The 23,969-nt window shown below is 36.4% G+C and overlaps 1 protein-coding gene across 1 annotated transcript in view; it reads right to left on the reverse strand.

The window, feature by feature from the left end:
- Positions 1 to 23,969, reverse strand: part of ZC2HC1A (zinc finger C2HC-type containing 1A) — a 56,850-nt gene that overhangs the window by 18,314 nt on the left and 14,567 nt on the right. The window contains exons 3-7 of the mRNA XM_075549542.1: positions 19,083 to 19,199; positions 8,451 to 8,592; positions 6,062 to 6,210; positions 2,548 to 2,647; positions 1,708 to 1,807 (exon numbers count right to left, since the gene is read on the reverse strand). Of these exons, the coding sequence (XP_075405657.1) occupies positions 1,708 to 1,807; positions 2,548 to 2,647; positions 6,062 to 6,210; positions 8,451 to 8,592; positions 19,083 to 19,199 (608 nt within the window). The remainder of the gene's footprint in view (positions 1 to 1,707; positions 1,808 to 2,547; positions 2,648 to 6,061; positions 6,211 to 8,450; positions 8,593 to 19,082; positions 19,200 to 23,969) is intronic.

Raw genomic sequence — 23,969 nt, forward strand, 5'->3', positions numbered from 1 at the left:
TGAAACTTTTCAAGTCCATCTGATATGGAATAACAGGAGTTTAAATCTTCGTGGCATAAGGAACAAATCATAAAAAAAAATGTTTGCTTGTGAGTAGAACATATTGTCCCTTAGAAACATGAAGGTTGGACAGGTTTTTGTAGACAGTTGTCAAGGTCTAAGAAGTCACAGAACATTGTCCGTGTAAGGCACAGAAGAGATGTGTCAACATCATGTCACTCGGGATCCAGTTGGGTGCAGAGGCCCCTTGTCCTCACACCAAGGTTAATGCCCCCTTCACAATCTCAGACAGGTTTATAGGTCCTATCTGAAAATCCGGCCAACTAAGGAAACCATCCGTGCGGTAGGAGAGATAACTAAGTGACCCTCCCTTTCCTGCACAGCTACTGTCAATAAAGCTACAAATAAACTCTGTGACTTGAAACCAAAGACAATTTTTTCTGTGATATAGTAAAATCATTTTTTAAATGAAAACACACTATTCTGTTTATACTTCAGTTAAACACTGGATAAGAGAATTCAATAGAGGAGGGGGGGAAATCAGTGTTATACCACTGAAATATGAGACTGACTTACTTTCCAAGCACCCCTAGTACAGATAGCTCTTTTGTTTCTTAATGAGAGGCGATCAGTTACTTTTGGAAACAGTGATCAGAAAAACAAGCAAAAAACCATTTCACTCACTAGATCTTGTTAACTGATTGTCTTTTCTTTTTCACAAAGATAAACTACATTAAGCTTCTTCAAATTCCTGCACGTTCTGTTGTAGTTCAAATTGGGAAGCAAAAAGTTAGCTCCTCCTGCTTGATGCCCTTGACAGTTCCTAATAAGATCCAAGTTGACTATGATGCATAGATATCGTGTACTTGAAAATGCTTGCTATGTTGGTGATGCTGCCAGTGAGTGGTGACTGCTAAGGGCAAGGATGGTGGTACAAAGACGAGACCACTTGTCCCTAGGAAAATGGTGAGCCTAAGAAACCCTATAGAGGGTCACTATGAATCAGAAGTGACACTTTTGTTTGTTTACATTTCCTTCATCAACTTCAATGACCTGAGAAGATCTGGGCATAAGCTTTTACTAATGGTCATGGATCTAGTCCTAATTTTCTGACTTACCAAAATGAAAGAGGAAATAAGCCTCCACTGGAATAGGTGCCCTTCTATTAGAATCTCTAGTGTTCCCAACAATTTTCTCACTTCATAAAAGTGGTAAAAATTCAATTTTGCTACGTTATCACAAAGCACTTATACAACACTTCAGAAAACAAAAAGTATAAAAAATATCACTCTAAATTCCACAGTTAAATTTTGGCTATGTTTAATTTGTCTTTTTCCTCCTACATGTTTTTATAAAATTTCTAGGAAAAAATACAGGCAGTTTTGACTCTAATAATTTTCTTTTATACTACTTCAAATATTTTCATTAGATTATAATACCACAGGTAAAACTATCAAAGCTATCAATAACATCAAAAGTATGAAAATTTTTAAGTCTCTTGCTAAATGCATCAGCATATGTTCCAATATTATACTAATTTAATCATTACAACTTCAGTGAGTGTGCATTTAACCAACAATATGTTAAAAGGTTAATAAATTCAATGTGAAACATAATTTAATGAAAATGCCAACGACCTTTGCAAAATGAAACCGTATCATCATCTAAAAATAAATCAATAACAAATTAAACTAAATACAGACTTACCCTACATGAGGGGCAGAAATTCCTTTGTGGGAGGGAGATAAAGTCTGAAGTTTATTTCCCAAAGAGCTGCTAACTGAAGACATTTTACCAGGAGCCACACCTTATAACAAAAAAAGGGATTTGTTTTAAAAAATCCTCTAGCAGGTGAAAATCATACAAAACAGAGCATCTGAAAAGGAAACCAATACCTTATTAACAATCCATGCGGCAACTAATGAAAATAAGCTAAACCTAGGAAACTTTTAAAAATAAAAGATTCCCAGGGAATGCTATATGACATGCTTTATCTCAATTTTCTGCTTCCTTTTCTAAATATACTTACAAATACAGACAATTTTTCTGAATATACATGACCACTGCAGTTGTCTACTGTGTGGTTGTGAGGAATTGAGGAAGTTGAGGGAAGGACAAGGAGAAATAGAACACAAAATACAGTGGTCATAGAATAAAATAAACAAAAACAAAAAACTGTGATGGCTGTGAACAAGATACCATATACAGTCATGTAGAAGCCAAGTCGTTCAGCACATTTTAAATATAGTTTTTGTGGTAAAATTAGATGCCTCAGCTGATATTCGGGTCGGCTTATACTCAAGTATATACGGTACATCAAAAACATAATCAATAGACATTTAAGCTAAACAAAAATTAAATATCTAAAGTAGGAGCTATTGAAAATTACTTCGCTTTGATCCAAAAATTCACTCTCCATAACTCTTCCATCATTTTAAATATATTATAATATATTTATTAAGTGAACCCCAAAAGGCTACTACCTTCATTTCCCTCTTTACACACCCTATATTTAAAAAAATCAAGTTATTCTATGAATCTCATTACCTACAACAGTTTTGTTAGTGCTACTGGGTTGCGGTAATCGTGAAGATCCTGATGCCGTGGCTCCAGGGGAATTTGATTTTTTAAGTGCAGGTGGCTTATACTAAAATAAAAAAACAAAACATTTTATCAACATGATGTTTTCATTATAGATTAAAAACTATTATTTCTAAAAGGCCAATTCCTTTAAACTAGATATTTTTCAATTGACAGTAAATTCCCTAAAAATCAGAAATTATATCACCTTAGAGAAGGATTTACTAAACTATGTTCTGTGGTTTACCAAACAGTATGTTGTTTGGTTTGCCAAACAATACCAATACAGGTATTTCATTTTTTGAAATAAAAAAAGCAGTATCTACTAAGTTCCTTAATGCCTATGTCTAAAAGAGAAAGTCTCCTCAATGTTAAGATTTTAAACATAAAAGAAATATTTACCAGGAACTAATCACGCTTATTTGGTGATGTAGCTTTAAAGGGCAAGACTTTTGCATGTTCCTACTGTGGCTTTCTACTTCATATAAATCATCCAGCCACTGGCCTGATAAAAATTCCTAAGATGACATATAACACTCTGGTCAAGTCTACATTGGCCGTCTCATGCACAGTTGACGTTTTTTATGTCAGAACTGGCTCTCTCCAAAGCACCTGGCAAATAAAAGGCCTTCAGTAATCCCCTATCCAATTGATAATGAGTAGGAGGCTTTGAGAGATGCTGATTCTTGAAACATCTTTAAAGATACTTTATCTTGAAAACCCTAGGGAATTTTTTATTGGATTGAAGTAATAGTTGGTTAGTACCAGCCTCTCCCACTAAAATACCATAGAAAAAAATTAAGGAAAAAAATTTAACTCTCAATGATATGGACAATAAGAACAAGCAATTCATCAAAATATCAGAGGCATACTGACTAAACACAACAGCCAATAAAATTGGAAACAACAGCGCAGGTGACCCATACATGTCCCATCTACCAAAACTGAGCCAAACTATTGGCATAAACAAGACAGGTTCGCGTGGTGTATTTTACACTGAGAGGTCAAGTCTTCCAGCAGGGAAGGACAGGAAGGGCCCCGATAGAAGTAAAGAGTGAGGGCTAAAGGCTCTCATGCATATTTGAAATTGTTACTGACCACTGAGCTACTACAGAGGTTAGAAAGAAGAACACAATTTTCCAAAGACATTTTGTTCCCCTTTCTCTAAGTAAAAGGCATCCGTAGACATAACATAAAGGAAACTTTCACCTCTCCAATAATTAAGTCCTATACTAGGTATCCCATTGTTTTACACAAAATACCTTTTCAAGTATTCTGAAATGTCCAGAAGCAAGGCTAACGTTTTCTATATTCTATACTTTTTCTGACTACTTTCACAAGAAATGGTCAGGTGAGTTCCATTAGTGAATACATATCCTACTTTGAAAGCCTCGTTTAGAACTTACTTGCCTGCTTCTCTGTTTCCCTGGCTTGGTTAATATGACTCTTCCCATAGTGGGCTATAGTCTATCTATTCGACAGTATCCATCTGAAAGTCTACTTTTATCATAAAGGCTTTCCGGATGAATCTGAACATCAGCGATTTTGCATTAATTTAATGATCAAAAGAACAAAATCACTTCATTTTCATATAGTTGTATTCAATGGTTTTCATTTATTAAATAAGCATTTGTTAACGACCTACTATTTAGTATCTAGGCATACAGGATCATGAATTCAAAAAATTTCCTTAGAAAAAAATATTTACTAAGACTTTTTAGAGTTCATTGGAAAAGCATAAAAACCATGAAAGACATCCATTCCTAATAAAATGGCAAATTAGACTACTTGGGCTGACCTTTCTATTAAACACTAATAATCCTCAGTTTTCATATGCAAGGAATGGAAATTGATTCTCAGAACAGAACCAGGAAACAGAAACGATGAGGTGGCACTGCATGAATTTGCTGCATAAATGTGCATCATCAGGCTGGTTAAATAATGCTCATATTTAAGTTAAAATGCTTTCAGATGCCTGGAATAAATGAGCATAAACTCTCTCTGGAAGAATTTAATTCACATAAATATCTTCAGGAAGAGTTGTTTTTTAAGGGCAATGAACAGCAAATGGTAATTAATAATCATGAACACAGGGTTGAAAGTTCGAGGAAGCAGCTGGGATGGGGGAGGAGGTTGGGGCAGCGGGGGAGTAGGAGAGAGGGTGGGAGAAGCGAGATGGAGGAGGAAGTGGAAGTGGAGGGAAGAGGAGTAGGGAGGAAAGGACACAGCTGCAGGTACATACTCTTATTATTAAGGGACTTGGGATCAGAAAGAACCATCTCTATTATCTCGAGAACTATTCATTACCTTGGTTTTTACATTTACCAATCAGTTGTCACAAAGTTGTTGGAATATGTAGATTCTACTCTATTTCTCACTATTGAGTTTTTATTCATTAAAAAATAGTATTTGCACTCTACTTAAAAGAAGGATTGCATTATTGTTATGTTTTAGAAATTTAAAAACTGAGTTTTCTTCCCAGCCCTTTCTGTACAAAGATGATGATAAGCTCTATTTCCAACATTACTTTAAGGTCAATAATCATATTCTTTCATAGAGGCTCCAATTGTACACACCCATGCTCCTGCGTCTATTCTGACTCACAGCAACCCTGCCGGCAGAGTAGAGCTGCCTGTGGGTTTACGAGGCTGCAGAGTCTGTACAGGCCCAGGAAGCCTCAGCTTGCTCCCTGGGAGCCACTGGGGGCTTTAAAGGACTAACTTTATGGTTAGTAGCCCAAGAAGTAACCCACTAAGCCATCAGGGTTCCCCATAATGGTACGGAGGTCTTGCATCTAACCTTTCATTCAGAAATAACAAAAGTAAATTATACTTTACTGCATGCTACATGTATAGTACTTGAGGAAGTTGCTCCTATAAAGGGAAAAATTGTGAAAGCTGAAATTTTGTCTAAAATCTTGACATTATCGATATTTTTGTGTAATAATGTGCTTATGGAAAGAGAGTGTCATAGAGATTAATGTAACAAAACCTTAAGTAGGATATGGTTTACTAAGTACTTTGACATACATCATTTCATTTAATTCACTAATGAGGATCATACAGCTAACTACTGCACAGATGTGCAGTAAGAAAATAATGGCTTATAAACATGAAATGCAATTTACCAAATATTAAAAAATGGCTTTTGCATTTGACTCAGGCACTTCCACCCCTTAATATTACTCATATGAAACATTGGAACTTAAAAAAATTCCATCAATTTCCAAATATGGATTACTGGGGCCATTTCTTGGACATCTTCTAATCCATCTGCTAATTTCCTCTGAAGCTGAGGCACCGATGTTGAGTGTATGTTTCTTTTACTCTTCTCCTTAAAGCAGTGTATGTTCTAGTCACTGTTAACTCAAAACTATTTCAAATTACTTACTTTGGATCATCTTATTCTCAAATGGTCATTCTAATTTCAAAGAGCCCTTTCCTCAATCGCATGTACCAATGTTTGAAGTTGAGCATTTCACCTGGGCCCGAGGGGTTGGTCTCCCCTTGGTGTCAGCAGCATATTTCCCTTTATTGCTAATACGTGCTGCCTGTTCTTTACAGAAGCTGATATGTCTATCGGCTGCGTTTTCATTGAATCTCCTCTGACAATATGGGCACTGTATATAATCTAAAACACAGAAACAGATTAATAACATCCTATTTAAATAAGACCAACAATTACAAATTTGTATTGACAGTAATTCAAGATAAAGACCATAAGCAATATAATCTCATAGGTAAAACCTCCTTTTTACTTATAAGCGCTTTGCAAGAAGATTTTTAAGGACAAAAGTGTGCTAGTAAAGACTAAGAGGAAAATAAAAGGACAGGTAAAAGACAAACCGTCAGCGCGAGGGTGAATAAACAAAACCAAACTAATCACTAGTTGCCATCACTTGTTCCAAGTCATCGTGCTCCCAGAGAACGAAAAAATTCAAATTTCCTTTTTAGCACCATATTCTTCATCACGTATAAAGCAGCTTGGGAAAGTTTTTGGAAAAACAGAATTAAAAGATAAATGAATTTTCCAGGAGCTTTTTGAAGCTAATTAGAGGAGAAATGTATGATTAAAACTAAACAAACATGTCATGTTAAGAATATATTTTAAAAGAAAAGCACATCTATTAAAATCTTGTATTTTCTCTACAGAAAAACTGTAGAGATTGTTTAATCGACTTTGCAGTTTCCTTCACTTAGGAAGTCCAAGCAGATGTCAGAAGAACCTTTCATATATCAACACTACTAATTCAAACTAAATAAACCAGATGATTCTATGATAAAGATACTAAAAGGCATTATTTGCAAAGTATACCTTTTTCAAAAAAAAATTTAAATATATTTTAAAAAGTAAAACCTCAAATTACCTAATTCAAATTTTGTGCCGGTTTAAAAATCTGAACCAAATAAGTTACTAGAAACACCAGAGAGCAAGAATAGACACAAATAAATATTTAGCAGCTTTTTGAGAGACGGAGATCTTTTACAGTTTACATTTATTCAAAGCTCAGATATTTCCCTAGCGTACTAGGGAGTAGGACTAGATCCCATTCCCAAGAGCGTTTTATTAGACTAAGGCATCTGAACACTGGGTACTCTACGGCAGGGTGCAGACACGAGAACAGCAGCAATAGTGAGGAAGATATGCAAGCCCTTTCAAAGCACACGTGGGACTTAGCTTTAGGCAGGAAATTAAGGTCAAATCAGAAGAGACTCTCCAGAAATACTGATAGAATTAGAATTACTGTAGTTATTCACACTCTACAACACTAATAAGAAAACAAACTACAAAGAAACCAATCTAGCTGTTTTGCAATCAAAGCTTTAAGGCGCTACAGCTACTCCAATTACGTATATTCCGTCCATAGTTGATCACACGCAGCAATGGCAGAGTTGCGCACTTGTCTCAGAGAGAGATGTGATGGTCTGCGGAGACGAAAGTACTTATGGCAAACCTCTGCTCTAGAATAAAACTCTCAAAGTGATCAAATGGAAGCCTTACTAAAGAACCTTCTCTTTACTGGAAAATAAGCTCTAATCTAGAATCCTCACACATTTTAAGGTGGTTAACATTTAACTACCAAGTTATTCCATCTGATAACCAATGTCAAAGTCTCAAATGTGCTACTTTCCGTGTTTGGTGGATCTCGATGTCTCCTTAGAGGTTGCCAAAATCTTGCTTTTCTTTTGGTAACAGTGGGACCAAGTCACATTTCTCTACCCAATGAAAGAAGCAGACTAACCCCTGAATTTAAGGTGTGTTTTGCATCTATGGTCATTTTTACACACTGAATTTAACACTTTAGAAACAAATTAGAGCATATATTTTTCCTTCCCAGATGAGAAGTTACCAAAGGGCTAAGAAAATTATTCCTTCTAAATTGACATTTCATTCTACAGTGAACATGATTAAAACATTTCTGGGAATAGTAAAATTTAATAGTCACTAAAATAATTTTAAAAATTATACTCTAATGCTAAATAGTTTAAATAAAGCCATTTTGAAAAAATACAATTTGTATTTCTATTTTCTATGCTAAGGTGGCTTTGTAAACCTAGAGGTTGGGATTACTGTCTTTATTGCATAGCATAAGGTCCTCAATTTATTTAGCCTATTCTCCCATTTTCAGGGAAAAAAATTACTAACCCCGCCTTGCTTGGTAAAGAATCCATAATCCAGGGCAAAATGTAAAGGTCTGCTTTTGGTGTGCCCTGGGAGCAGTATCTCCCACCATGATAAACTGTTTTATATCAAAACATTTTTAAATATGCTTCATCAAGCTCCATTACTATAAAATAACTTTTATCTCATCATTCTATCAGCATTTTTTTCTCAACATGGACATTGCTGTCAACCAGCGTCTTATATACCAGGATCATAGGAAGGTGGAGGAGGAGGTGGAAGTTTGCCACCCTCTTTAAGTGCTTGATCCAGTCCTTTAGCTGCCCTTATGGTGGCAATAAATTCTTCATGTTTTCTTCTCCAGTTAGATGGCTTCTTTGGTGGTTCTGGCTAAAGATAGATAAAATATCAAAAGCTTTTTTAGTAAGTTGAAATAAAACTTCTGCTAAGGCAAATTATTTTAATTATTCATTTATCAGGAGTCCTTAAGTGATCCCCCTTCCTGTATTTAGAACTTCTATAAGAAACTTGCAAAACCCCAGCTAATTTTTAAATTGGCATAAATATAAAGCCTGTAATACACTGTTATTATTAATTATTCCTCGAGTGAAATTGTTCAAGATTTTCCCCATATCGCTTCTTTTGTTGACTATATAAGCCAGCTGCTGTGGAGCAGACTCCAATTCCTAATAGCCAGCTAGGACTGAGAACTGGGCCATAGGCGTCCCAAGGCTGAAGTTTTACAAAGTAAGCTGCCTCATCTTTCTACCATGGAAAAGCTGGTCGGTTCAAATCACGGCACTTTGAGTTAGCATCTGAGCCTAGTCAAAGTTATATGGAAGCTTTTTCTCTATTGTTTTCTATTCACAGATAAGTATTCTATCGTTATCTCCAGGCTTTCCACAGGAACATATTTTAATATGTACATTTAATGAAGCTAATAGGAAGCCTCCTTCTCTTCACCACTTTATTTCCCTCAAACAGATCATGAAGAAGGAGACATGGCAGCACAAGTTCAGCAGAAGGCTGCCAAGTGAGCCAGGAGCTGCTCCAGGGGGGAAGATGCAACCGTCTGCTCCCGTCTAGACTTATAGTCATGGAGACCCTGCAATAGTTCTCCTCTGTCCAACAAAGTCATGTGAGCAGAATCCACTTGATAACACTAGGCTGGTTTCGTTGACTGAATACGGACACATATGAACACTAAATTTCAAAGCTCATCCCTTTGCACAGTTCATTTCACACCTTATGCCAATATGTATAAGTGTAATAAAACCACACAAAATATAACATATGAATTATGAATATATTTTTATGAATAGACACTGCCTCCAAAATGTACTAATGTTTCTTATAAGTTAATCTTTAAGCCAGTGAGTAGATTATATGCCATATTTTTTTTCTCAACTGAATGTTTCCATCACTACTTGGTACTATTCGCTTTACTGAATATGGGTAAGTAATGGAATAGGATTATTCTATCATTTTTCCCACTTAATCGTGGAAAACATAGGAAGAAATAATGTACACTGAAGAAAGTTATATTTTGAATTTGTCCTATGTAAAGACATGTCCACACTAAACATTCAACACAACACCAGTGGAAAGTAGTTTGAAATTCACTAGTTGCTGAGTGAAATAACAGGAAGTAAGGAAATTGTATCGTAGATACAATAAAGCAATCTGATCACTGCTTTTCAACGAATAAAAAAGTGAACATGATTTAAATTAACAAGACAGAATACTTCCAACTATTTTAAAAGGTATATACTACAGTAGATTAACCCTGATAGAATGCGAGAAAAATGGTGGGAAAGAATGTCAAATTCCTAAGAAAAGAACAACAACCTAACCACCCACAACAAAAAAACCCAGACCCACTGACCTTGTTGAGACTGAAGACTGAATGGCTCCACAAGACTACTTTCCTGAGACACTTTCAAAACCAGCTCAAGGTCACCTTTTACCTAACTAACAAATTGGCTCACAAAATAATGAGTATCACATGTAAATATTGTGCTACTTTAGTAAAATCACCTATGTGAGACTAAACAATATGCAAATTATTTTGAAACAAGAATGTAAAGGGACAAGAAAACTAGATGAATGGAAACAAACTATGGAAAACTTTGTGAAGGAACTCTGGTGGGGCTTTGGGATGAGCTTTAGGTTGCCAACGGAGAGGCCATTGGGTCACACCTCTGAGCTACTCCACAGGGAAAAAATGCAGCTTTCTGGACTCATAAGGATTTAGTCTCAGGAACCACATGTGTCACTATGCATCCAGGCAGCTGAGAAGGCAAAGTATTATTTTTTGAATTGCAAAAACTTGGGATTAGAACCCAATGTATAAGGCTTGAGTTGTAATATTAGAGGATCCTATGGATTAACTATTTAGTAATATAAGAAACATCAAAAGACAATGAAAGGAACAGTCATTGTTCCCCCAAAAGGGTTAACATTCAATCATTTTCAAAGGATACAATTCAGAAGAAATGGTATTGAAGGAAGATGTCCAAGATATAATTAAAATATCAGTGAAAACAGCTACAAGAATTGAAAGAATACTAATTGAAAATGTTTCAATCAGCTGATGAAGGGCTAGAAGCATTGACTCATCTGTGCAAAGAAATTTGGGAGGCAGTTACCTTGCCAACTAGCTGGAAGAGATCCATATTAGTACTATTCCAAAGAAAGGGGATCCAACAGAATATGGGAATTACTGAACATCATTAATAGCACAAACAAGTAAAATTTGCTGAAGATAATTCGAGAAAACTTGCTATAATAGATCAACAAGGAGCGGCCAGAAATTCAATACAGATTCAAAATAGGACCTGGCACAAGGGATATCTTTGCTGACGTAGGATGAATCTTTTTGTTGGTTGAATTTTAGCTAAAAGCAAAGAATAAAAGATGTTACTTATAGTTTATTGACTATACAAACAACTATTGACTATGTGGATCCTAACACCCTATGGATATCAATGAAAGAAATGGGAATTTCAGAACACTTCATTGTGCAGATGCAGATTGCACACAGACCAAGAGGCAGTTGTTGCAAAGGAACTAGGAAATACTGCACGGTAAAATCAGGAAGGGTGTGTGCATTCTCCCCCCGTACGTATTCAATCTGCACTGGCGTAAATACTCCAAGAAGCTGCCCATATGAAGAAGAAGGCAGCACCAGGATTCAGGGAGGCTTATTAGTGAGCTTTGATACAAAGATCAAACAACCTTGTTTGCTGAACGTGAGGACTTGTACTTGATGAAAATCAAACACTGCAACCTTTGGCATGGATTATAAGCCAACATAATAAAACCAACATCCTCAAAACAGGACCAATAGACAACTCCTGACAAACAGAGAAGACTGCAGTTGCTAAGACTTTCATTTTGCTTAAATCCACAATCAATGCTCATGGAAGCAGCAGTCAAGAAATCAAACAAGAACAGCCAGAGTGCTCCTTAAAAGAAAGGTTGAGAAACTTAGTCTCACAAAGAGAGATCCGCTCCTTGCTTAGTAAAGTGGAAGGTCAATGAAAAAGCGTTAGGTCGTCAATGAGATGGACTGACAACACTAGCTGCAACGCTGGTCGAGCACAGCAGCACTTGCAGAGGTCGTGCAGGACAGGGCACGGTTCTGTTGTACACAGAGTCGCTGTAATTCAGAACAAACTCAATGGTATTTACCAACAAGGCTCCATTTGTAAGGAAACAACAAAAATCTTCCCCAGCAGACACACTGTATTTTTAACCTGCCAAGACTTTTGTAAATTATACTAAAATTGCCATTATCACACTTAGCAGTAATTTCACGTGTCTATGTAGATACTCCTTGAGGATCAGAGGAAAAGAGGGCCCTCTGTGGACTGAAACAGCAGCGTCAGCAACAGGTGCAAACGTAACAATCATGAAGTACAGAAGCAGCAGTACTTCATTCTGTTGTACGTGGGGTTACCGTGCGGCACAGACGACTTCAGGGCTCCTAACAACTACGTTACACCAAATTGGTGGGCTTTTCCCATGTTTCCTCCTAGACCTTCTATGTTTCCACTTTTAAATTTTGAATCTTTTATCATGTAATTTTAATTAGGTGTATGGTATGACATATGAATACAGTTTTACTTTTTGTTCTTTAATATGATCATGCAGTTGTCCCACTAATTTTTTATCCCACAGATTTGGTACAGTACCTTTATCATATACTAGAGGCCTTTTTATATCTGAGTGTAAATCAGAAAATTTTCTTCTTTTCAGCATTCAGGTTATTCTTGCATTAGAACCAATCTTTTAAATATCTAGACTTTAAAGCACATTTTAATATCATAGGGATGCTGTTATTAGGTGCCATCAAGTCAGTTCTGGCCCGTAGTGACGGTCCTGCGCCATCTTCACAGCTGTACTTACGTCCAAGCCCGTTGTTGCGGCCACAGTGCCAATGCCTTTCACTGAGCCTTCTGCCTTTTTGCTGCCCTTCAACTCTACCAAACATGATGTCCTTCTCCAGGGACTGATCTCTCCGGACAACATGTCCAAAGTATTTAAAATTAACACTTGCCATCCTTGCCTCTAAGGAGCACTCTTCCTGTACTTCTTCCAAAACAGAATGACTTGTCTTTTAGCAGACTATGCGTCTTTCAGTATTCTTCCCAAGCACAATTCAGATGCATCGATTCTCCTTCAGCCTTCCTTATGGAATGTCCAACTTTCACATGCCTATGAGGCAACTGAAATACAATGGCTTAAGCCAAACACATGTACCTTAGTCCTCAATGTTAATAGCCTTGTCCTTCAATACTCTAAGAGACCTGGGGCAGCAGATTTACCAAATGCAACTTGTCTGATTCCAAAAGCACTGGTTGTGAATCCAAGCAAGAAAAATTCTTGACTTCAATTTTCCCCCATTTATCATGATGTTATGTATTGGCCCAGCAGTGAGGATTTTGGTCTTTACAATGAACTGTAATCCATATGGAAGGCTACAATCCTTGATTTTAATGCAGCCTTACTTTATTATGCTATTTTTCAGACTATCTGTGGTTATTCTTGTTTAATCTTATGATCTTCAGAATCAACCTATATAGTTCAAAGAAAATTTTACTGCTAAACACAATTGGGTTTCTTTTGGAGAAATTAAATTATTAATGATGCTGACTCTACGTAGCTAAGAAAATGTTATATATTTCCATCTGAAGAAGTGTTTATTGGCTTTCTTCGGTAGCTTATTTACCGGAGCACTCTTTGTAGAAGTTTCATGTATTCCTTAAAAGGTTTATCATTAGGTACTTTATGTCATGTGATGTTATTGTACACTGGGTCTATTTTCACTTTTATAATGAGTTATTTTACTAAAGTCATTTCATTGAGCTGATTGACAAGTACATTAGTAACAAAAGCAAACTAAAACATTCTAATCATTGACAAAAATTATAGCAACCAACTTTTTTTAAAAGGGGGGTTTTAACTGGAAAGAGGGCTTGAAAACTTATTGAGAACAGAATCCAAGGTAGGAAGGTTTTTGGTAATAGTACGTGGCACAGAACGTCTTTGCAAATAAAAGCGTCAGCTATACAACTTCCTAGTCTGGAGAGCCTTTCCACTGTCCCTGTAGTTGTTGTAGGTCTAACTTAGAGAGGGAAAATATCATTATAGTTCTAATTCAGAGGAAAATATACAATAAAAATTGATTCAGAGGTTGATACAAAGTACTTAAGTAGTATTTCCGAGAAAAGATTTAATATTTTACTAAAATGAAAGACCAAATATATTGGGAGACATAGACCATGCTATATGCTTTTATTATTACTATTGTTATTATTACCCCTTAGTCTTCTGCTCTAAGTACATAAGCTATCTATAAAAAAAAATGTGGTTTCATTTCCTAACTCCTCCCACCTGGCTTTTGTTCATTGTTCAGTTTAGTATGTCTTAGTTGCTGGCTCGATCCAGTTCCTGGGCTGGCTGCAGTAAAAAGTCAGAAAGTATTGCTACAAACTTATAGAAACCCTTACTAACAAAATCATCAAAATCGAAGCTAATGGTTCTCTCAGCAGATCCTCTTTCTAGGGATGAACATTTCTGAAGGCAATGTTTCCAACGCTAACCTTTCCCTGAAGAAGCCTGTGCTCTTTGATTTATACTGGATCGAACAAGTTAGTTTTGGCATCTCCATGGAACACAAATGGTGTTCCCTATAAATAGTCTTTGGGTTTGTGAATAAAAAGAAGTCTGCAGGGACTAGATTAGGACTGCAAGGAGCATAAAGTACGGTTTCCCAGTGAACTCTCTTAGGGCAACCCTCAAAGAATGAGCAGATAACTAATCATCATGGGGGAAAAAATTCCTTGGTCCAACTTTCCTAGCCTTTTTCTCACCAACGCAGTTTTCAATTTCCTTAAAATTTCCTCCTAAAAGCCCTATGATCATCTTGTGTTCTTTAAGAAAGTATTATCAAGATCACCACTTCGGAATGCCAGGAAACAACTGACAAAACCTTCGGAGCTCAACTCTCGGTCTTAAATTCAACTAGCTCTTCAGATCCTCAGAGAAGCCATTGTTTCGAGTGGACCTTTCCCCCCCAAGCTACCCTAACGAGACTCGGACAAGTAAATTCCTGAGAGAACTGATCGACATCCATCAACTTCTTGCAAAGACATGTTTAAACACATACTGTTTGGCATATACCTGGGCATGTATGAACTGGAGTCCCAAGATTAAGACTTTAATTAATCCTCATATAACTTTTATACTTACAGGCATAAAAGTTTAAAGAGTTTCGTTTTAGCATTCTGTGAACTTGTCACCTTAAACCCATCAACTTTTCATAGTTCTCTTGCATAGCTCCCCCCCCCCCAAACCCACACCCAGATCTCAATTGCTTTGGGCAGACCTTACATAACTGTGAATAGATGAGGCATGTCATTATCATCTAAAAGTTCATACTGGCTTTCCCCTCATTCTGTTTATAATTTTATAAGATTTCACTGAAACAAATAAGGAGATTGTGAGCAATGTTCAAAGACCCTAAGACGATGCTTCTCAAACTTTAATATGTGTAGGAACCACCAACAAACAATATCTTGCTAAAATGCTGATTCAAACTTAGTCTGTGTGGGTGGGACCTGAGATTCTTCATATCTACCAAATTCTCCAGAAGTACTGATGTTAACATACTTTGTGGAGTGCACTGGGTAACAGGATACCAAGACACTTAATGTAAAGGAAATATTTTTTACTGTAATATTTTTGGAGATTATGTATACAATTCATCTTTCTAAAAAAGAGGATAAATAACATTTTTTGAGATTCTCAGGTGCCACCACATGCTGCTTTAGTGGTTTATATGAATAATCTTATATAACAACCATGATAATCTCACAATAGATATTGTCACTAATTCTATCTTACAGATAAACAGAAGCACAAATAGATAAAGTAACTTGCCCAACAAAGCAAAGTAAGTAGCAGCAGAAGTCAGGCTTAAATGCAGGTAGAAGACTTGATGATTCAGCTTTCTTACCCACTACGCTGTCCTGCCTCCCGGGCTTTGGTTAGTATATGTACCTAAGCTAGGTAGAGTTGATCCAGTCATATAGCCAGCTGGTTACTAAGGACAATTGTAGATACTGGTTTATGTACCTTTAATATCCTACTACCCATAAATCTTCGGACTGAAAACCAAAGATGAACATTTAATTTTCTGTTATCAAATAATCTGTCAATAATATTAATTCTTCCACAATGAAATATTCTTCCTCAACAGAAACATAGGCAAAGGGAGACAGTGGATGGTTGAAGATATGAAAATAGTAATAATTTATCATTTATTGTGGGTCCTTGAAGGTGGGAGGGTGGGGAGGTCAAGAAAAATGAGGAAAGAAAAGGGAAATAAAATGTTTTGAAAATGATGGAAACATAAGTACTGATGTGTTTGATATAAGTGATATATGGATTGTTGTAAGAGAGCTGTAAGAGCCCCCATAAAATGACATTAAGAAAAGTTCTTCCCGTATTACTGGAATGAAATATTACTACTGAAAACAGAATTTATTTCAAAAGCTTGCTTAATTTTCACTGAAGTCTCTAAAACTATGTTGAAGTATTTCCAGTTGGTTTATTCTTAGAACTACATCACAGGTGATATAAAAAAATGGTGCTAGGAGGGTCACTACTTTGATCCAAGAAACAAAATAAGCTGAGAATAGCTACACATGGATAATTGAGCACCTGATAAAACTTCTAAAAAAGTAATGATAAGCAATCAAGAAAATTTAATATCTATCATGCTAAGATGTCCATGAATAACAGTGTAGCTTTCGGTTTTTCTTTATTTAAAAGAATCATACTATATGTACAAAGGCAATTCAAAAAAGTTCATGGGACAATGAAATTAAAAGATAATAGAATTTCCCCACCAACTTTTTGAAGTCCTACTGTAAAGCACACTGAATAGAAATATTTAAAAAATTTAAAATAAATACGGACTTTACTTTGAGTTTGTATCGATATATAACTAAATTTAACACTGTATACATTAATTTCACTTATTCATTTCCTCCTAAGGAGAAAAATTTTAATTTAAAAGGCCATCCAATGAACCTTGTTTTATAAAGAAAATAATAGTCTATAAAGTTGCAAATGCACTGTCAGTCAAGATTTTCATAAGTCATAAACATGCGTCATGTATTTTTAATATTTTAGGTATCAAAGCAGATATACACTTTAAGTCATTTATACTCATATCATGCCACCATAAAGAATGATTATGAAATAAATTACAACAAAGATAATGAATCTGGAGGGCATTATACTAAGTAAAACATGTCAATCACAAAAAGGACAAATACTGTATAACCTACCTATGATAAAAAGACAGGACCAGGTACACACTCAGATAGCAACATTCCTGGATGTTCACCAGTGATGGAACGGAAAGAAAGAGGACCTTACTTTCTAAACAGTCGGCAGTTGTTAGTTGGGTTGATGTGTAAGGCAACACTGAGCCAGGGCAAGCCAGTACCAACCTGATCAAGGTTAACTTACAAATACTAAGTTGTGTACTAAGTACAAGAATAAAGGATGAATCTGGTAAAAGCTACAACATTCACAATTTTGCAACAACATAATAACAACTAAAAAATACATGAGAGGTTACATGAAGAGATATCTGAGCTTACATATGTATAAACAGGCACATATGAGTGTATACAGGTACACGTACAAGTGTTCTGTAGGGAAGTTTATATGCATGTTTGTGCTGCGTATACATTCATATGTAAAATACAGCACAAGGCGAACAGTTAATACGTACTTCTTAGACATAATCAAAAACCAACAGGTTATGGAATCAGGTTACTGAGTTTAAGTGCTCAGGAGTATAGTCTTGGGTGCAGCTCTTACAGCTCAGGAAGATGTTCTATATCCAGTTTGTCAAACAGTGTCTTCTGTCTAAAAAGTTTGGGGAGTGGTCATCTCATATACAATTACTGGTCTTTATACAGCTGCCTCAAAAGAGAAAGCAGAAAACCAGGGAATCAAAGAAGAAAATAATCTACAAGACTAAGGCACTTTAGGAACAAGGGTCTCACCTCTCTGACACCAGACCTAGATGGTGCCCAGCTACCACTCCAAACCCACTAGCGACTGTCCAGCCAGGATCATAATAGAAGATGCCACATTGAATGCGAGCACAATGTAGAACATAATTCAAGTTACTAAAAAAGAGTAAACTTATTAGACCAGTAGAGACTACAAGAAATGGCGAGACTATTTCCCTGGACTACCCTTTCAGCTTGCAAATCAAATCAATACCAATGACCAACTAGCAGCTAATAACTACAATAACTCTCACAAATAATATCACTAGTGAGTACTGTGCTGCTCCAAACAATCACAGAAATGATACATAAAGGTCAACATTTGTCCTAGACCAATGATGAGAAGGTTAAGGGGGACAAGGTAGCAAAATCAATGGAAAAAGAACTATCAGAATGGAATTAAAGGGAATTGTCCCATTGTGAGAAGTGTAACCCATGTCACTGAATAAAATGTACAGAAACTCTTAAATGAGAACAAATTTGCTATGTAAACTTTATCCCCAAACATAATGTTTTAATTCAACCATAAATTAACTTTCTAATAAACTGATAAATCTTCTTAAGAGAAAATGAATTATATCTAATCCTACAGAATATTTAGAAATTAGGGTTTATCATAACCATAGTATATAACTTGAGCTTTAAAAGGTATATATTAGTGCATTAGAAAAAGCTTAGAAATATCCTTCATACTAATAAATATAACCAATCGTCTGCTTCAACTAAATCTGTATGTGTCATATATATGCATATGACTACACATCTATATATAAATGTGTGTATATACATGGCTGATGATCAAAGAAAGGGATAAAATATATAACTACTGAAATTCTGGTAATTAATTCTGGTAACTACTGAAATTCTGGTGATTAATTTAGGCAATTAATTTAACTAATTAATAAATAACTACTGAAATTCTGGTAATTTATGAAAAAAGAGTGATCAAAAGCAGGAACAGATGCTAAGAGGCAGTAATAAAATATATTTCTTATATCTGACATGATTAGTAATTCACAAGGAATATATGAAGACATTCTGATTTAATTATTTCCTGCTTAGAAATAAGCCACTGATTCTCTAATGCTATAAAAATCTATCATTTTTAGAATTTGTGACAAAAGTTTAGCTTCCATTTTTAAGAATTTAAAATAAACATGCTTCCAACAAGTTCTAAACTCAAAATATGACATGGAACAATTTGGTTTACTCTTCAGACTTAGTACAACACTAAATACAAGGCAAACAAGGTTCACATTGTTTTAAAAGGTATGTAATTACCCTAGGCTTAAGAGGTTTTACTGTTGGAATATCCGTTCCTTCAGCTCTTTGTCTGCTTGAGTCAAAAGTCTTCCTTTTTTTAGATGCAGTCTTCTGGCAAATGGGTCCATGCTTTTTCTGTTCAGATAAAATGAAATGTATAATTTTCGCATCTAGTGAAAGGAATACTATAAACTTTTCATTTATATTGTCATCTGAAACCAGTGCAAAAACCTTAGATACCAATTAAAAAATACATACTACAAGACAGCAATATTCTACTCAACAAAAAATAAATAAAATACAACTTATCCAGAAAATATGTTCTGAAAGACTACTAAAAACAAGGGGAATGATTGGGGCAGGGAATGTATGGATGTGCTTTATACAATTGATGTATGTATATGTATGGATTGTTGTAAGAGTTGTATGAGCCCCTAACAAAATGTAAAAAAAAGAAAAGAGGAGAAAAAAATGATTAGGACAAAGAATGTACTTATATGCTTTATACAATTGATGTCTGTATATGTGTGGACTGTGATAAGAGTTGTATGAGCTCCTAATAAATTGTTTAAAAAAAACAAACAAGGGAATTATTAGGTAAAAACAGCAACTATACACATAAAAGTCTTACTACTTAACTGATCTGTACAACTTCTCTCTCTTTTTTTACTCTATGACTTTAAAAGGGAAAAAAAAGCTTTAATCAAATATCACTATAACTAAAAATAAATTATTCCCACAAAATAATGACTGGGCACTGAAGTTCCTTTCCACTCTCACTATTCTCTCTGAGGCTTTAATTGTATTTGCCACAGTTCAAGTACAGAGGCACACTTCCTCTGCAGCCTACACTGCTGCTGCGCTTCTGAAGCCCACTGTTCTCTCTCTGACGAGCTCCTTCTGAGCCTAGAATGACATACAGCACATGTTACGGTATGGCTCTCATAAGGAACACTACTCATAAAGTTGTATTGAGTTATTAACTATTATTTTAGTTTTCTCACTTCAATAAACAAAGAAAATAATATAATCACTTCAAGGCTATTTGATTAAAAAATTAAAACCTTCATCACTAATAACAAGGATATAGATTTTAGAGAAAGAAATTCCAAAAGTGCTAAAATTATGAAGAATAGTCATGTCTAAGTTAATGGTTAATAAATTAAATGTACATAATAAATAAGGTTAACATTACAAATTGTTAAGCAAAATGGTCAGATTTGTGCTCTTCCCCCACAATTATCCTTTCTTATCTTTTCCTCATTTTCTTAATCTAGGATTTTTCTAAAGCTAGCCAGTGTATGCTATTAATCTGGTATAGGCCCTTACACTATCTACTTCCATATAGTGTTTATGTATAGCTGTCATTAATTCAGCCATCTATTCATTTATTTAAAGCCATTACAATGGAAGCCCTCTAAACTGATCTCAACTTGACTTTCTGGAAAACATTCTGCAAATATTATAACTGATGAAATCAGTATACTAACTGGGTAAAAAATATACTGTTTATTTTGAAATTATAATAAACACTAAAGAAGGTGGCACTGTTGAACTTTATCTTGTGAGGAAAAAGAAACAAAATTCTGAGATGGTTAACTATTGGTGTCACAGAACCTCGTACAGCCATAAATATAAAATTAGTAATCATATATTGTGTACACTTGTTTACAGTTTTCATTTTACCAAACAAAGCTGTATTTAGAGATAGTAGGAAAAAATTCCCTTAACAATTAAAAGAAAAAGAGGTGGGCTAATAGGCTATTTCTAATAGACTCATGTTTATATATTCCTATAAATTGAGTTGTTTGTGTCATGAGTCAGTGCTATTTGTTCCAAGCCTGATTGAAAAAGTGGTTGTTGCCAGGAATACATCCTGTAATTAAATTAAATATTAAATGAATATGGACAACATGGTTTCTTTTCCAGTGAAAAGCTAGCTGAAAACTTGAAAGTGTTTTTAAAAATGATTAATTGAAAGAAAAAATATCACAAAACTATACATAGAAATTTTTTAAATGATGACAAAAAATGTCATCTGTATCCTGGCCCACCAAGCCTCAAGGATGGCATTCCCCCTCAGAGCAGCCAATGCACAGAGGACCTTAGGGCCAGCCTCCCCATGAGACACAACTTCCCCTTGCTAACCCACAGTGCTATGAGGCCAGCACTGGAGACACGGGCAGGAATTGTGCCCGGCCTGACGCCCACGCACTGGGTGAAACATGAAGGAGTTCAACAGAGCAGCAAGGGGAGCAAAACAACGAAGTCCCCAAGCAATCTTGAAGAAAGACTTCTGCCTTGAGGGCCAAGGTTTGGCATCTCATCAGACGCAATTGGAAAATATTCCTAAGAGTCAGCAGACAAACCAAGAATTATTTACAGGTTTTTGCTTTGTTTTTTTCACTTGTCTTTTTTTTCATGTCTATCTACATAAGATAGGCAGGATAAACAATCCCGAGGAGAAAACAACTGGACTGGCAGTCCTGGGGGCACATGGGAGAGGAAGAGATGGGGAAGGAGAGGGAGGAGCCAAAAAACCCAGGGACAAGGAAACAACAAGGGATCTAAAATCGATGGCGAGGTGGGTATAAAATGCCTAGTGGGGTCTGATCAAGTGTAGTGCAGCTGAGAGGAATAACTGAGTGCTGAATGAAGGTCAAACATAATAGCGGGATGAGCAAAGTAAAAGGAAATAGAGCAAAGAACTAGTAGGCAAAAGACATTTTGCAGAGGTATAAACATGGGCATGTACATATGTAAATATATTTATAACAATATGGATATAAGTATGTACATATATTTTATGTTAATTATTAATGTAACAGATGATATTTTGCCTCTACTCAAGTCCTCCCTCAAAGCAATAACCTGTTCTAATAACCTCGCATGCTGTGATGCTCACCTTCCTGACATGACCGCTCAAGACAAAAAGGCTACATAAGCTAATGTGGTGAAGAAAACTGAAGGTGCCTGGCTATTACAAAATAGAGCCTCTGGGGTCTTAAAGGCTTGAAGTTAAACAAGCAGCCATCTAGCAGGGAAGCAGCAAAGCCTATATGGAAGCACACCAGCCTGTATGATCATGAGGTGCAGAACAGATCAGGTATCAGGCATCAGAAGATCTAAAACAATCAACCATTTCAATGTAAACGAGTGTGGTTGAAATGGAGACCCAAAGTCCATCTGTAGACATCTGAACATCCCCTCATAGAAGGGTCACAGGTAGGACCTAGGGACAAGCAAGCACAGGTGCGGTATAGCACCAACAAAAACACAACAGTCCTCTAGTTCTTTAATGGTCCATCCACACACCCCACACCCCCACCAACTATCATGACCCCAGTTCTACCTTACTAATCTGGCTAGACCAGAGCCTGTACACTGGTACAGATAAGAGCTCTCAATACACGGAATCCAGGAGAGATAAACCCCTCAGAAACAGTAATGGGAGCAATGATCCATGAGGGGTCAGTAGGGAAGTGGGGGAAGAAGGGGAAACATCACAATGATTGAGGCCCAATCCCTCAACCCCTGATCCCTTCAATCCCTCACCCCCCGAGGGGTATGAATAAAAGAAGAGAGGCTGAAGAGAGACAGCGGACAGTGTAAGATATGAAAATAAAAATAATTTAGACTTTATCAAGGGTTCACGAGGGTGGGGGGACAGGGAAGGGGAAAAGACCGGCTTTTATTAAGGTTGGTTCAAGTACAAAGAAAATGTTTTGTGGGACCAGAGGAAAGTAAAAGGAAATAGAGGAAAGAACTAGGAGGCAAAGGGTATTTATAGAGGTCTAAATACAGGCATGTCATATGTAAATATATGGTGGGGATATAGAGCTACGTGCATATATGTATAGGTTTAGTATTAAGGCAGAAAATGGCACTGGACCTCAACTCAAGTACTTAATACAAGAATACTTTGTTCTATTACATTGGCATTCCATGATGCACACCTTCCCGACACAATTGCTGAAGACAAATGTGGCATAAGCAAATGTGGAGAAGAAAGCTGATGGTGCCTGGTTATCAAAAGATACAGTATCCAGGGTCTTAAACGCTTACCGGTAAACAAGCAGCCATCTAACTCAGAAGCATCAAAGCCCACATGGAAGAAGCACACCAGCCTGTGTGACCACGAGGTGTAGAAGGGACCAGGTATCAGACATCAGGGAACAAAAAATCTTATCACTGGGTGCCCACCTTCCCGATATGATCACTGAAGACAGATATGTGCATAAGCAGATGTGGTAAAGAAAGCTGATGGTGCTCAGATTGAAGATAAACAAGTGGTCATCTAGCTCAAAAGAAACAAAGCCCACATGGAAGAAGCACACCAGCCTGTGTGACCATGAGGTGTCGATGGGATCAGTTATCAGGCATCAGAGAAGAAAAAACCACATCATTGTAAATGAGGGTCAATGCAGAGTGGAGACCCAAAACCCATCTGTATGCAACTGGACACTCCCTTACAGAAGGGTTGCGGGGAGGACACAAGCCAGTCAGGGTGAAGTGTAGCAACAATGAAACATACACCCTTCCTCTAGTTCTTAAATGCTTCCTCCCCCAACTATCATGATCCCAATTCTACCTTACAAATCTGGCTAGACCAGAGGATGTATATTGGTACAGATAGGAACTGGAAACACAGGAAATCCAGGACAGATGATCCCTTCAGGACCAGTGGTAAGAGTGGTGATACCTGTAGGGTGGAGGGAAGGTGGGGTAGAAAGGAGGAGCTGATTACAAGGATCTACATATAACCTCCTCACTGGGGGATTGGCAACAGAAAAGTGGGTAAAGGGAGATGTCGGACAGTGTAAGATATGACAAAATAATAATTTATAAATTATCAAGGGTTCATTAGGGAGGGGGGATCAGGGAAGGAAGGGGAAAAATGAGGAG

This window comes from Tenrec ecaudatus, chromosome 5 (genome assembly GCF_050624435.1).
Source record: "Tenrec ecaudatus isolate mTenEca1 chromosome 5, mTenEca1.hap1, whole genome shotgun sequence".
In the NCBI taxonomy this organism is placed as follows: Eukaryota; Metazoa; Chordata; class Mammalia; order Afrosoricida; family Tenrecidae; genus Tenrec; species Tenrec ecaudatus.